General features: G+C 35.9%; 1 protein-coding gene across 1 annotated transcript; it reads right to left on the reverse strand.

Annotated features, from left to right (window-relative positions):
- Window positions 1-1,012: 1,012 nt before the first annotated feature.
- Window positions 1,013-12,711, reverse strand: LOC130054917 (putative apolipoprotein(a)-like protein 2). The gene is made up of 4 exons (XM_056166019.1): window positions 12,222-12,711; window positions 3,563-3,733; window positions 3,203-3,345; window positions 1,013-1,111 (listed from the first exon to the last, which is right to left on the reverse strand). The coding sequence occupies exons 1-4, from the start codon at window positions 12,268-12,270 to the stop codon at window positions 1,013-1,015; spliced, it is 462 nt and encodes a 153-aa protein (XP_056021994.1). The 5' UTR covers window positions 12,271-12,711.
- Between the last annotated feature and the right edge of the window lie 1,748 nt (window positions 12,712-14,459).

Here is a 14,459-nt window from a genome sequence, read left to right on the forward strand (position 1 = left end):
ATTGCTTATCAGAATTACTTCTTTTTTCAGCAAAATACATAAATAGGATATGTATTACTGAGTGTGTATTATTACCCAACAAATAATTTCGTAGTTGAGAGGGGAGATACTTCCTTATGTCGACTAAATTTCATGGAGTTCGTTTCCCTTATAGTAGAAGAATGTAGATGAAAAGTGAATATAACGAACAGTGATCAATCTCATAACTCCTATAAGCAATACAAAATATAGAATCGGGCAAACATGAACCCCCTGGACACACTAGGGATTGGATCATGTGCCTAGGAGAGGTAAGAATCCCCTGTTGACCAGTCACACCCGCCGTGAGCCCTATATCTTGATCAGGTAAACGGAGTTATTCATAGTCAAAATCAGTGTGCCAAGAACAGCCTAACAATTGGTATGAAAAACGTCAGATAGCATTTGACCTAATGATAGCTTATATTGGCAAACCAGATCGTTATAACGACGATAGAATTTGCAAAATGTTGACTTTAAACGAGACTGTTGAAACCCCTGCAACATCAACTTGTTTGTCAGTAGCCTGCCTCGATATAAAAACTGACCATACGCAGAACAAGCTCTTGCGTACCGAATCAGTAAAGAGACATAAACACCATATACTGGTGATAATGGAATATTGCTACATGAATATGGAAGTTGACGATGGAGAAGCTGAAATCATCCCATTTGTCATAAAGTTGAGTTGTTAGTTTGCCGTTGATTTCTACTTTCAATAAAGCATCTAAGTATGAAGCAAACGTGGATGACTCTGTGGTGGCTTTTATTTAGAGTTTACAGGTATATATCGAATCGACATATGAATGAAAATATGATATTGCACAGGAAATTGTTAAGATAAAGCGAAAATGAAGATTTGCTTGATAAAACAACGTACATTGTAAGTACATGCAAGTAAGTACATATAATCTAAATTACAAGTTAATTCTTTAATCACATTCGGTATCAAGAACAAGAGAGTGATGATTCTGCATTTGTCCCAATCATGTGGTTAGCAGGTGGGTATGCTACACTCCTCCCATCTAATGTCAGGGTCCATTGTGTAGCACCAAGGCATGGTGTGAGAATCCGGATTGCGGCAGTAATTTTCCTAAAAGAGTAGAAAAACTATAATGAAATAAATGGGTTCTATTTCAATTTTAGAATACCTCGAACAGACAGTGAAAAGAACAAAAGGACAGATTTGAATTTCTCGAAAAAATCTCAAATTTTATGTTTGAATTTTCTTTTAACTGAGCAATGAAAATTGAGTAAAATTTGAAACTTAAATTAAAGTTGTTTTTCTCAAGATCTCCAGACCAATACTTACTTTTTCACAACATTAGGTTTTATTTCAATGCAAGGTGAAGATAACGAACAGTGATCAATCTCATAACTCCTACAAGCAATACAAAATAGATAGTTGGGCAAACACGGACCCCTGGACATACCAAAGGTGGGATCAGGTGCCTAGGAGGAGTAAGCATCCCCTGTTGACCGGTCACACCCGCCGTGAGCCCCATATCCTGATCAGGTAAACGGAGTTATCCGCAGTCAAAATCAGTGTGCCAAGAACGGCTTAACAAACGGTATGAAACACGTCAGACAGCATTTGACCCAATGCGAGGTTGTAATGATGAACTAGATCGTTATAACGACCATAGAATTTGCGAAATGCTGACTTCTATCGAGACTGTTGAAATCCCTGTACCATCAACTTGTTTGTCAGTAGCTATAATATGAATTGACAAACTCCCGGTGTCACCATATAGATTGTGCTAATGTTTTCATTATTTGATCTATTGATTGATCAGTTATTGTTTTGTACGATTTATAATTATTTTTACATTTCAATTTTATCATTTACTCATTGATTTACGCTTCATTGGTCACTGAGTTGTATCGTAGTCGATGTTACTATAATTAGCCGTATATCATCTTTGATCCGTTTGACATGGTTCTTATATCGAGTGTTGGCCGGTATCTTGGGATATCAAGATACCATGCTGAGTCTATTTAAGTGTTTTGATTTAACAGTAGTTTATTTATGTTTATATATATATATATATATATATATATATATATATATATATATATATATATATATATAATGACCAACGACACCAAGAACCAGATTGTCAGATTTCTGGGATTAAGATATATTCTTGCTTCACAATATTCAATGAGTGCAAAGTTATTAAAAGTGGGACATCTAATTTTGTCAAATTCAAATTAGGAGCTGTGAGACTGACATTGTTCAGACAGTAGTTGCTTAGAGTAATCTGCCCCTGGGGAAATCAATTTGTCAATTTGGTATCGAGTTACTTGTTACAAGTATTTGAATGGTTAATATCAATGCATTATATAGCATTAGTATTGTCAGATTTGATCGTGTAGTATTCTAACAGTCTGATCAAAACCTTCACTACCTCTTTACTTTTGATTGTCGCGTGAAATCATACTTTTGCTTTTGATTGTCGCGTGAAAGCAGACTTTTGCTTTTGATTGTCGCGTGAAATCATACTTTTGCTTTTGATTGTCGCGTGAAATCATACTTTTGCTTTTGATTGTCGCGTGAAAGCAGACTTTTGCTTTTGATTGTCGCGTGAAAGCAGACTTTCATTACCTGTTTTGTCTTTTCATAGTCGCGTGAATGCAAATCTTGACTAGCCGTTTTTCTTTTGATTTTCGCGTGAAGAACCTTCACGCGATATTCAAAAGAAGAAGAAAATAGCCAGTGAAGGTTTAATTTCAATCTGATTGGTATTTCAAGAATGTGATATTGACAAATTCCTGGTATCTTACAAAGAAAATGCATATACTCAAATCCACGAATTTGAAGATAGTTTTAGATAGTGATTTTGTGGTCATTTCTCAATGGAAAAGATCTTCATACATTAAAATCGGCCCAGCGTTTTCATAACATTAATGTGCCCAAAATTTGATCAATATCCCACGGGAAGGTTTAACGATACATTTTCGTCTCTATCGCTCTTTAAATGATGCTTACGGGGGCGGGGATGCAACTCTATGAGGTTTATGAACCGAAACTTTATCGAGTCGATGGAGGGAGTAACTGGACATTCCTATTAGATTTGATCTGAAGATACTATGGATTTCAGAAATTTTACAGAAAAATCATCAATACTGAAAATGAAATGACTACAAGATTGTTAGGTCGGTTATGGTACTGTAGACTGACAATAAAATGACATATAGGATTGTTAGGGAAGTCATGTTGTTGTGGACTTTGTGAATTCCATCGTTGACATGTTTTGCCGGTTTTTGTGACGTTCTTCGTCCCCCAGTAAGTTGCCCCAGTTGGGTCGCTAGCCTCAATGCACACTGAAATTCATATACACTGTAGTCTAAAGATTATCTTAAAATTCATTTAGTATATCATAGTTAATATAGTTAATCAAACGTATGATTTTTTTTCATGGGTTTATACATTGTATTTATATAGATGGCAAATCTACATTAAACACAAAACATTGTGTAAATTGTGCACTGTTAGATTTCTTTCTGTGACTTTTGTTTGCACGAAGGATTGAACATTAACCTTGACATCTTGGAGTTTCCCAATGACCGTTAGCTAAACACGTAGTTTGATTCACTCTCTCTGGAACTGTTCCTACTGCGCACGCGTAGCCCCTGCTGCTTCCAACGTAGCTTTCTGACGTATTAGCGACGTAACTGGTAAGTTGTCCTGGTGGAGGTTCCCCTAAACACCCTGCAAAACAAAAACATTTACATTGCACATGTATAGAACTTTGATGACACATGATCTGTACAATAAAGTTTGTGACAATATGTCATATGGCTTATTCAATATATTGGAAAGCGTAAATATTCGAATACTTTTAAAACGTAACCCCTTACATAGCAGAGTGCTTATCTCATTTTCTGTAAAGTTGCAAAATATGTACAGTTCTTATGTAGTTTTGGTTTTAAGAAATACGATACCATTTGAGCGTTATTGGAATATGATGAAGGCAATTTAAGTGCTATATTTTTGCTGTATACTTTGTGTAGTTTGAATTTTTGTGCATACATATTGTACATCTGTATCTTTAGGGAATCATATTGAAAGACCATTTTGCATTCCATGCTTAGCTGTTAGTCTGATTCCCTCCTATGGTTTAGATATTTTTCATCATTTTCAATAAATGACATTTTTCATCACCACACTAGTGTTGATTTAATTGATCCTTACTCAGCAAAAAAATAATAATGATAATAAAAAAAACCCCAAACAAACAAACAAAACCAAACCAGAGCTGCGGTGAGATTGTTCAGCATGGAGAAGCAAAAAGTTGGTCACGTGATCAAATACTATACCTCCCAAAGGGCGTTTTGGCAGATTTGATCAGGTACCAACTTCATGTTATATCGCAATAACACTTAAAAATTATATTTTATTTCTTATATTTGTATTTCTGTTTTGATTTTTGTTCTTACTGAGCTATCATGCGTATGTAGCAGACGGCCGAGATAACGATTGTACAACACAAAATATAGTTTGTTATATTTTTATCAAATAAATAATTAGGAACAATATCTAAGAGAATATAAGGTATAAATATTTAATTCAGAAGGTTACAAAAGATGAAACAGGTGTAAAATAAAGGTAATTAAGAGGGTAAAGTCAACTGAATTGTAGACAAGAAGAGCGGAGTAAACTACTTTCCGTGATGTGACGTGGTCGTGATCACCGATGGAGAAACCATGGCGCTGACCTACTTGAAGTTGAAAACGTAATTGTTGAACACAGATTTCGACAGAAATTCAGAGGATCTTAGAGAATATTGTCGGAGGGTAGATGGATCAAGTTAACGTTAAGCTCTTGATCAGGTTTTTGCAAGTTTTGGAAGGGAACAACTGCATGTTCATCATTAGGACTCGATGTTGTAGCCATGTAGGACAGATTTAGACGAAGTGCAGGTAGGTTGCTATTTTTACCTCCAGGGTGTGGAAGAGAAAATAAATACGAAATGGCATATAGATTTGGTTCACTTGAGAGATTTCTGTTGTAGGAAGACTCGCAGCGGTGCCCTGACATGGACATAATTTTTCGAGCCTCTAAACCAGCCTTGCTCATGCCGAGTCATGGCCGTAATGGCTCAACATTTTCTGGATTGATTGAATATTGTTAAACGTCCCTCTCGAGAATATTTCACTCACATGGAGATGTCACCACTGCCGATGAAGGGCAGCAAAATTTCGGTCTATACTAAGCGCTTATGGCCTTTATCGTGTCACACCTGCTGTAACACGGGACCTTGGTTTTTGCGGTCTCATCCGAAGGACCGCCCCATTCAGTTGCCTTCTACGACAAGCAAGGGGTACTGAGGACCTATTCTAACCCGGATCCACACGGGAAACAGCAGGTTATCATCATCATGCATTATGAAGTCTAATAGATCTCAGTCTTCATTTCTTCGCTTCTTCGGATGAATTTGCCATATTGCAGAAGTTGCAGTTTTAGGCCTAGTTCTAGTAGTTGCAGACAGTATCTAAAATGAAACAGCTATATTGTTTGCCACTTGCAACAGTCAAGTATATCTAGAGTATCCAAAAGCATAGTTGCTGAAGGAGGCCAAGGCATCTTCTCAGATGTTAGTTGCTTGTCCATTATATGCCATCTAACAATCAAGGTTGTCTCTTTCATCGTCCTTTTTTCTGATAATGCAAACTCAAATGTCATTTCATCAGTCTGATCTGTATGAACATCAGTGGGTTGATTGATTGTAACTAGCTTAAAGTCTCGTTCGAGAATTTTTCACTCATATGGAGACGTCATCAACACCGGTGACAAGACCGGTGAATGGCTTCAAATTTAGGCATATTCTCGGCGCTTACGGCCATTGAGCAGCGAGATTTCTTTAGTGTACCACACCTACTGTGACACGGGTCATCCGTTTTTAAGGTCATCTCCGAGGACCCGTGACATTTACACCTAATACCGAGCGTTTAAAGATGGAACTGTCACGACTTAGGTCTGTCGCGGCCGGGATTCGAATCTCGGCCTTCCGCATGCGGGACGAACGCTCTAACCTCTCGGCCACCGCCGCGGTTGGAGTAAACCAATCCACCTCGACTAAATGAATGACAAAACTGTAGTTTCCAGACTGATTAACCAGTTTATCCTTCACTTTATGTTAGTATAATTCAGAAAATAACTAGGTAAATCCCAACACGAAGGGGTGAATTTATGTAATTTCATAAATGACCTCCTCTAAATATCTATTAAAATAAAACTGCTGAAACACAAAAAATGCAATTAAGAAAACAGCTGACGAGGCATTTAATCAACAATTCTCGATTCAAAACAGTCTACAAATTTAGTAAATATCTAGATATGTGTTTTAGCTCTACCTAGCTGTAATATCAATAAAATGTCACATATTTCGGCCAAAATATTGATACTAGGAGCTGTTTATAACACTGTACACTACAGCAGTAATATAAGATATAAGAAATAATGACTCATGACTTTTAAAACACTGTAACTCCCAAACACCCAGTGTCAAGAATGACAACAACCACCAATTTACTAAACAGACAATAGGGTTTCAGAAACACATAGCCTAAAATGGGGGTTGGGGGGTGGGTAATGGTAGCTCTAATTATACTAAGATGGTAATGATAACGCAAAAATAGGCTGAATTTGATTTTTGTCAAATACAAAGTGTTTAGAGTGTTTTCTGTAAAAAAGAGACTTTACACACACACACACACACACACACACACACACACACACACACACACACACACATATATATATATATATATATATCTGTGTGTGTACATGTATTTATGTCTGTATTTACATGTATGTGTGTATATGAATGCGTACATATGTATGTGCATGTTAGTGTTTGTATCTGTAAAAATATTATGAATATGAAGGTTAATAATAATAATAATGATAAAAACATCTATGCTATATTACAATGTACTGTCACGTAAACCAATAATAACAATCGGCAATGTTTTATAAGAGTTCACACTTTTTTATCAACTGTAATACAAAGAAATGTATCAACTTTAATTATCTTAACATTTTTTTCCTGATTTTATGACTTTTCACACAACTATATGACAATGTCAGACGCAATATCAAATGGATGCGGTATATTGATGCAATGTCAAAACTATCGCAAAACTTCAATACAATTTACTCCTTCAATTTCAAAAACAAATATTTAGTTTTCTCTTTTATTTGTCGAGTTTTTCCCTATTAGTTAAATGTTATAACCCTTATTTTTAGACGTAGAAATGTGTACCTGTACTACGTGTCATGTAAGGTTGTTGTATCCCCCGGTATTTAGAGCACTAATCGCTAAAGGGCTATATATTGATATCTCAATATTACATATCAGTCTTTTCCTGAAAACTTTTTAAAAGATGCTGTATGTTTGCATTAAATATATGATTAATTCAGGGCGATACACACAAGAAATGATTTTGATCGTATATATTACATATAGTTTTACTGTAAGCCGGGACATTTCTTGTTTGATTTGGTTGATTTCATCTCTATCGAGAGTACTGTTATCAAAATATGTGATCTTTTTGATGCGATTTTCCGAATCATCACATTTCTCTAGAGACACTTTTTACCTCTATATCTCCTAAAATCTTTTGAATTTCTAATGATTATCTTGTTTGTTAGATCACCTGGCACAGAGTCATTGCTGAAATGTTTTTTTTTTCTGATCGATATTTGCCCAATGATATGTGTCATTGACTTTTATATCTAAACACTTCCCCAATTCCACTCAAACAAGGTCACCCATATCCTTTGGTAAAAAAAGAAAGACATTTATGTTTCTTCAAATGAATGGTCATGCACTTTGCAAAGGGAAATAAATGAGAACAATTGTAACACATAGGATGGATTGTTTAAAAAATCTCACACGAAAACTTCATTACATAATTATAATTTGTTCAAACTATAATCCTTAGGACCAGAATGGGGCTAACATGAGGGTTCAAAATTTTACATAGGAATGTAAAGAACAAAAATTGTCAGGGGGATCAAATAATTTTTAAGTTTTCCATAGGAATATGTAGAACAATTGACAGGGGGATCAAGCAATTTCTAAGTTTTACTTAGGAATATAGAGAACAATTGTCAGGGGGATCAAGCAATTTTTCAGTTTTACATAGGAATAATGTAGAACAATTGTCAGGGGGATCAAAGAATTTTTCAGGTTTACATAGGAATATAGAGAACAATTGTTAGGGAGATCTAGTAATTTTTCAAAGGGTGGAAGGTTGCGAGCCAAGGTACCCTTTTCCATCCAAATATGAGGGATTGTAGACTGCAAAATGAGGGATTATGGACTGCAAAAAGGCAAGTTTCGTTAACAAGAGACCCACAGGCCTTAGCATTCACCTGAGTATTAGTTAAAGTTATCACTAGCCCCAAGAGTTATGAAACCTAGAATAATTTTTCTGTTCTTTATATCTCAGCTAAATTCTGATATTCAGCAGTAGTATAAAACAAGATGTGTTCTCAAAACACAAATGCACAAAAAGTATCCATACTGTGAAAGATTTTATATGATGGGCACGAATTGTGCTCCTTTGTTAGCTGACCTGTTTCTATATTCATATGAAGCAGAATTTATTCAAAAACTTCTACGTGAGAAGAAAAAATCTCTCGCTGTGGCCTTCAATTCGACATTTAGATGAAAGGTGAAGATAACGAACAGTGATCAATTTCATAACTCCTACAAGCAATACAAAATAGATAGTTGGGCAAACACGGACACACCAGAGGTGGGATCAGGTGTCAAGGAGGAGTAAGCATCCCCTGTCGATCGATGTGTAAAAAACGCAAGCCTATTTCACTAAGTCTTGAGCATTCATACACTAGATATGTAGGTCAGTTTCCGATGCTTCATGTACATTTAATGATTATATGGGTTTGTGTACCTAAGGAGGTATACTACATGGATGATTTCCTTTTAAAACATGAATGAAAATATAAACATCAGCAGTATTTGTCTACCTCTTTTAGATTTAATCACCTAACTGAGTAGCTCAGTAGGTTAGCATGTCAACTGCTGAACTGTAGATCGTAGGATTGAGACCAGGGGTTTTCAGTTTTTTTCCAAATTACTTTCTGCTAAAACTGCATGTTTTGAAAAAACAAATTTGAAAGTTTTCGATTTCAAAATATTTTTGTACATATCCCTTATAAATTTTCTTTGGTGTAGTATTCCTCCTTATATTGGTAGTCTAGCTTTAGGGCGCTCACTTCATGATTCTCGTATGGTATTTCGGATATGAGCCCCGTGCAACGACATACGTTAGCACGATAGAGAACCTTGAAGTACACTGTTACGGATTTGAGCACTATGTAAAGGTCTAAAGTGACATTCTCTATAGCTAGTGACGTCCCTATATGAGTGATAATTTTCAAACTGGAACGTAAATAAACAAATCAAAATGAGTCGTAATTTTTATTCCCTTTATCAAAATAAGAAATTGTATTTTCATGTGGCCAAGAAGCAAGTCAAAAAATCAGTGTATATTTCCTCTGGAAACTCATTCCTCAGATCTATTTGAAAAAGAAATGGGACTTAAAGATGTTTTCCCGCGTGTTCGAATCAATAGAAATGGAGTGAGTAGCCATCCATCGACCAAAACTATTGATACCGTTATCAATATCAATAATAAAGTCTTAACAAGAGGCCTGCCAACCTAATCAGTTACTAGAGTATCAAAAGCATCACTAGTCCCATGGGTTACGAAATCTAAAAAATAAAAAAATCCTGAATATCTAAACTAACTTCTAATATTCAGCAACAGTATAAAACAAGATGTGTTCTTAATACTAAAATGTCATCGAAAGTGCCTATACCGAAGAAAGGCTTTATATAATAACCCGGGGATCATGAAATTAAAAATTTGGTAGAGGCCTTCCTCCTCTACATTATTATGCAATTAGTTTTTCTGACATATTTGCGGTTGTAGAGAAGATTTTTTGAAAATCGGTCTAGGTCAATTTTTTAAAATACAGTTTTTACCCCGCCCCTGAGGCCGCAATGGTGCAGGAATCCTGAAAATAAAAAATTATGTCCTCACTTGTCCCAATGATGTTTCATACCAAAGTTGAAAAGAATTGGAAAGATATTTATCAAGAAGAAATAAAAAATGTTCAATTGTTAACGCAAGACGGACGACGCACGATGACGGACGCAGATCAATTGCAATAGGTCACCCGAGTTTCCTCAGGAGACGTAAAAATGTGGACAGTACTTCTAAACAGAGAACCCTAGATAGCTCTAAAGAACTCTAGAGAACCCTAATGATGTTTATTTATTACAAGTGTGTATACTGTTTGATTAAAATAATTATTAGTGATCGTACAAATAATATGAGTGGCGCAGAAACTTGCATTCAACTTGTTCGCATTAGCAAACCTAGTCATTAGTAAACAGCTGTTTGTATTAAGTTGTTCCAGCCAATTAATTTTGTATATTTTGGTCTATTACGTCATTTTGTTTGAACTTGTTTTATTACGTCATTTGTTTGATCATTAAAATGTTGTGTTTATCACTAGACATTTCAATGATTATCCAATCACAAAAACTGAGCTACAGAATGAGTTTTTTGCTCGTATACGGGTTTTTATTTTTCAAAATTGCAGAATATCAATAAAAATTTAATGAAACATTAAATTGTTTTATATTCTGAATTATATACATTAGTTATTCATGTACCGCAATATCATTGTGTTACAAATTTTCCTATAAGTGCCCCTCATTTCTTAGCCAATCACAAATCAGTTATACGGTCACGGGAGAGGTTTTCTAAGTACCCTTACATGATGGATATTCAGGTTGTATTGTAAAAGGTTTATAATGTTTTAGGGCTTAAAATATATTTAAATAAAATCAGGTAAATTCTTCACACTAGCTAGGTTATTCATTATCTATCAATCACTTGACATGTCTTAACTTTAGAAATGTGTGTCTTGATCGAGGTCATTTCGCTTATTCAAGATTACTTGTTAAATTAGGTCATATTTTTATAGTGGAGGGATATAATAAATAGTCGATTATGATTTGACAGTGGTGGTCATGACCTTGCATGAATTCACGAGTGCGTTCCAAATCGCCGTTCTTCGTATGAGTACAAATTCCTGTCGATCCCAAACGTCGAGTACGCAACCCTAGAACGAGTTCGAAGTGCAAGAGCTCACACCACCTTGTAGGTAGTGTGGTCGAAGAACAAAGAACACGTTCGTGCGCACAAGTTCTCACTGTTCGGGACTCTAAGAATGCAAGGTGAAGATAACGAACAGTGATCAATCTCATAACTCCTACAAGCAATACAAAATAGATAGTTGGGCAAACACGGACCCCTGGACACACCGGCGATTTCGAACGCACTCCATGTCAATTAGCATGACTTTGCATGAATTCATGTCAATTAGCCAAAGTCAGGTTAACTGATACATTTGTTTCAAATGTTCGTAACAGGCCATCATATTTTTTTTTTTACACAGAAACAGTTGAATATCTTAGTTGGTATGTACAAAGGTTGCTTATGACCAGGGAGTGCGTAACAGTGTTATGACTCAGCTTTATGGTTGTTTTTTTTCCCCATAGATCAAGTCAGCATTTCGCAAATTCTATGGTCGTTATAACGATCTAGTTCGTCAATACAACATCGCATTGGGTCAAATGCTGTCTGACGTGTTTCATAGCGATTGTTAAGCCGTTCTTGGCACACTGATTTTGACTGCGGATAACTCCGTTTACCTGATCAGGATATGGGGCTCACGGCGGGTGTGACCGGTCAACAGGGGATACTTACTCCTCCTAGGCACCTGATCCCACCTCTGGTGTGTCCAGGGATCCGTGTTTGCCCAACTATCTATTTTGTATTGCTTGTAGGAGTTATGAGATTGATCACTGTTCGTTATCTTCACCTTACATCAAGACCACTAATGAGAAATTGTAAATAATTGTCCTGGCCATAATTTTGCTATAGAGAAACAATTATTGTAGAAGATATTGTAACAGAATCAGTAGTTACGTCTGCTGAGGATCAAATTTAGGACTTATGACACGACAATCCAGTTCTCTACCGACCAAACTATAGGTTTAACCCACTGATTGAGGTAAAGGGTTATAACCCATTAGTCAGAGGTACTAAGAAGGTCATATATTTATCCACGTCTTGGAGTTTATACATACGTGCTGCAATGCATGTTGATTTCTTTCCTCCGGAGTGAGCGATGCACATCTGCCCCGGCAGACATGTTACAGTACTGCAAGCCCCTGTCAACAATATTATGTCCTAAAGAAAGAGAAAGAAAAATAAGACACGTGGTCAGTTGCTGAAGAAATATATCAAAGGTAGATTTTTGAGAAGGGCAGATAGGGTTCTTGATTGTGCACAGTGTCTAAATCCCCATGTTTGGTACTGTGATGGTGTGGGGGTGGTGCAGATTAGCCCAAATGAGTGAAAATCAAAGCAAAAAGGGGGAACCTGCTCAGAGCATGTTTTGTGCATCAGCACCAGTATTTATAGATGACATGTAATTTAGGGTCATAATTTATTAACTACACTAATATGAAATACAAGTATTGACATAAAAGGGAAATATGATTTTTCATTAGTCTGTCATAATCTGACTTTGGTGTATACCCCCTATCCACATGTTTCAAAACCAAAGAAACTGTCCCCTGCCACCTAAAATGATATGTATATCTTACGTTAGATACAGTTAGTCAGACATACGAGAGAATTAAATCACTACCAGAGGCTTTACGCAAGCTTCGCTTTCATAATCATTGTACATGGAAGCGGGTTTAGAGCGACAATCACGTAGACGGAAAACAGCCAAATTAATTACAATATATAAAGTCTCTAAGAAAGAAGTACCCAAGTATTGAAGTAACATATTTCTTCGATAACTCCAACGTTACGGCAACTGTATGTATACTACTTATGAAGAGGAAATTGTAAGTTAGATGAACTTGTTTCCGATGCAAAAAGATATCATATGTTTATTACACCGTGAAAAATCACAAGCATGCATGTACTACTAGAAAACCTAGTTTTACCAAGATGATTTAACATAGATTTTTTGTTGTTGATATTTTTGCTTTGTATTTGATGTTTTGAAATTCTTCATTGATTTTGAGGGACACATAATATGATATTACAATATATCATGATTGAAAAAAGGAATCTTACTGTCAAAAATGTGATTAAAGTAAGTTTTCAGGCATAAAGTGACTGTAGTTAAGCCCATTCCGTGCCGGATTTAGTTAGGATACCAAGTTTGCAAACCCCTTTTTTATTGGAATAATTACCATCAAAAGAGGCTATTTTGTGGCAGTTTGAAGGCGGTTTGGGCGAGTCTAGGATACCGATATTCTTGTTTTGACTATAATGACTCCGGGTACAACTTAATAATGCAAATATTACTGTACAATGCATTCAGAGCGAACATGAAATCATTTAGTATGAAAAATGATTGATAATAAGTAAAAACATACTTGTGGTATTGACTGTCGAGGGATGTAGATAAAATCCCCCCCTTCAGTGCTGTTTTCTGTCACCGTGGTAGTGCCAGACTCTTGCTGAGAATTTAACTCGCATAAAAGACGATTTCTGCTGAAGTTGATGGAGAGGCAATCCGTATGGACAAAACATAATTTTAGGCATTGTTTCTGGCCGATAGGATTGATACTTTTGAAATTAAATCCAAGCAATCGGCGACCCGACTTCACTGATATAATAGAGATGAAGGAAATAAAAATGATCACTTTTGAATACATGTCTTTGAAAAAACCTGGAATCTAAGATACCTGAAATCTATCTAACGTCTTTGAAAAAACCTCGATTCTGAAATACCTGAAATCAATCTAACGTCCAAATTATTCTCCTATATATAGATGCAGTGACGGCTACTAAAATATTCAAGGATAGAAGAATTTGTATTGATTCATATCCTATACGTTTTAGTTTTTGGTATTTCCGGTGATTGATTTGAATTAATGTACATGCTGCCACTGCTGATCTATTATCATAATAGACAGATCAGTTCCAAGCGAAATGAATTAAGAAATTCACCGTTGGCCTAAATAAGACTTACAAAATCTGTAACATAATTCATTGTATCATTAAATAATTGTTATACAATATAATTCCTTATAAATGTGTGTGTGTGTGTGTGTGTGTGTGTGTGTATGTGTGTGTATGTGTGTATGTATGTATGTGTGTGTGTATGTGTGTGTGTGTGTGTGTGTGCGTGTGTGTGTTTATGTGTGTGTGTGTGTGTTTATGTGTGTGTGTGTGTGTGTGGGTGGTGTGTGTGTGTGTGTATGTGTATATATATGTGTGTGTTTGTGTGTGTGTGTGTTTATGTGTGTGTGTATGTGTGTGTGTGTGTGTGTGCGTCTCTCTCTCTCTGTGTGTGTGTG

This window comes from Ostrea edulis, chromosome 5 (assembly GCF_947568905.1).
Source record: "Ostrea edulis chromosome 5, xbOstEdul1.1, whole genome shotgun sequence".
NCBI lineage: Eukaryota > Metazoa > Mollusca > Bivalvia > Ostreida > Ostreidae > Ostrea > Ostrea edulis.

Coding starts and splice junctions, on each gene's coding strand:
- LOC130054917 (XM_056166019.1), bottom strand. CDS start 12,270: ATGTGCATCGCTCACTCCGGAGGAAAGAAATCAACATGCATTGCAGCA. Junction 3,346..3,562: donor GGAAACTCCAAGATGTCAAG/GTTAATGTTCAA, acceptor TATGAATTTCAG/TGTGCATTGAGGCTAGCGAC. Junction 1,112..3,202: donor ATCCTATATGTCATTTTATT/GTCAGTCTACAG, acceptor CTACTCTTTTAG/GAAAATTACTGCCGCAATCC.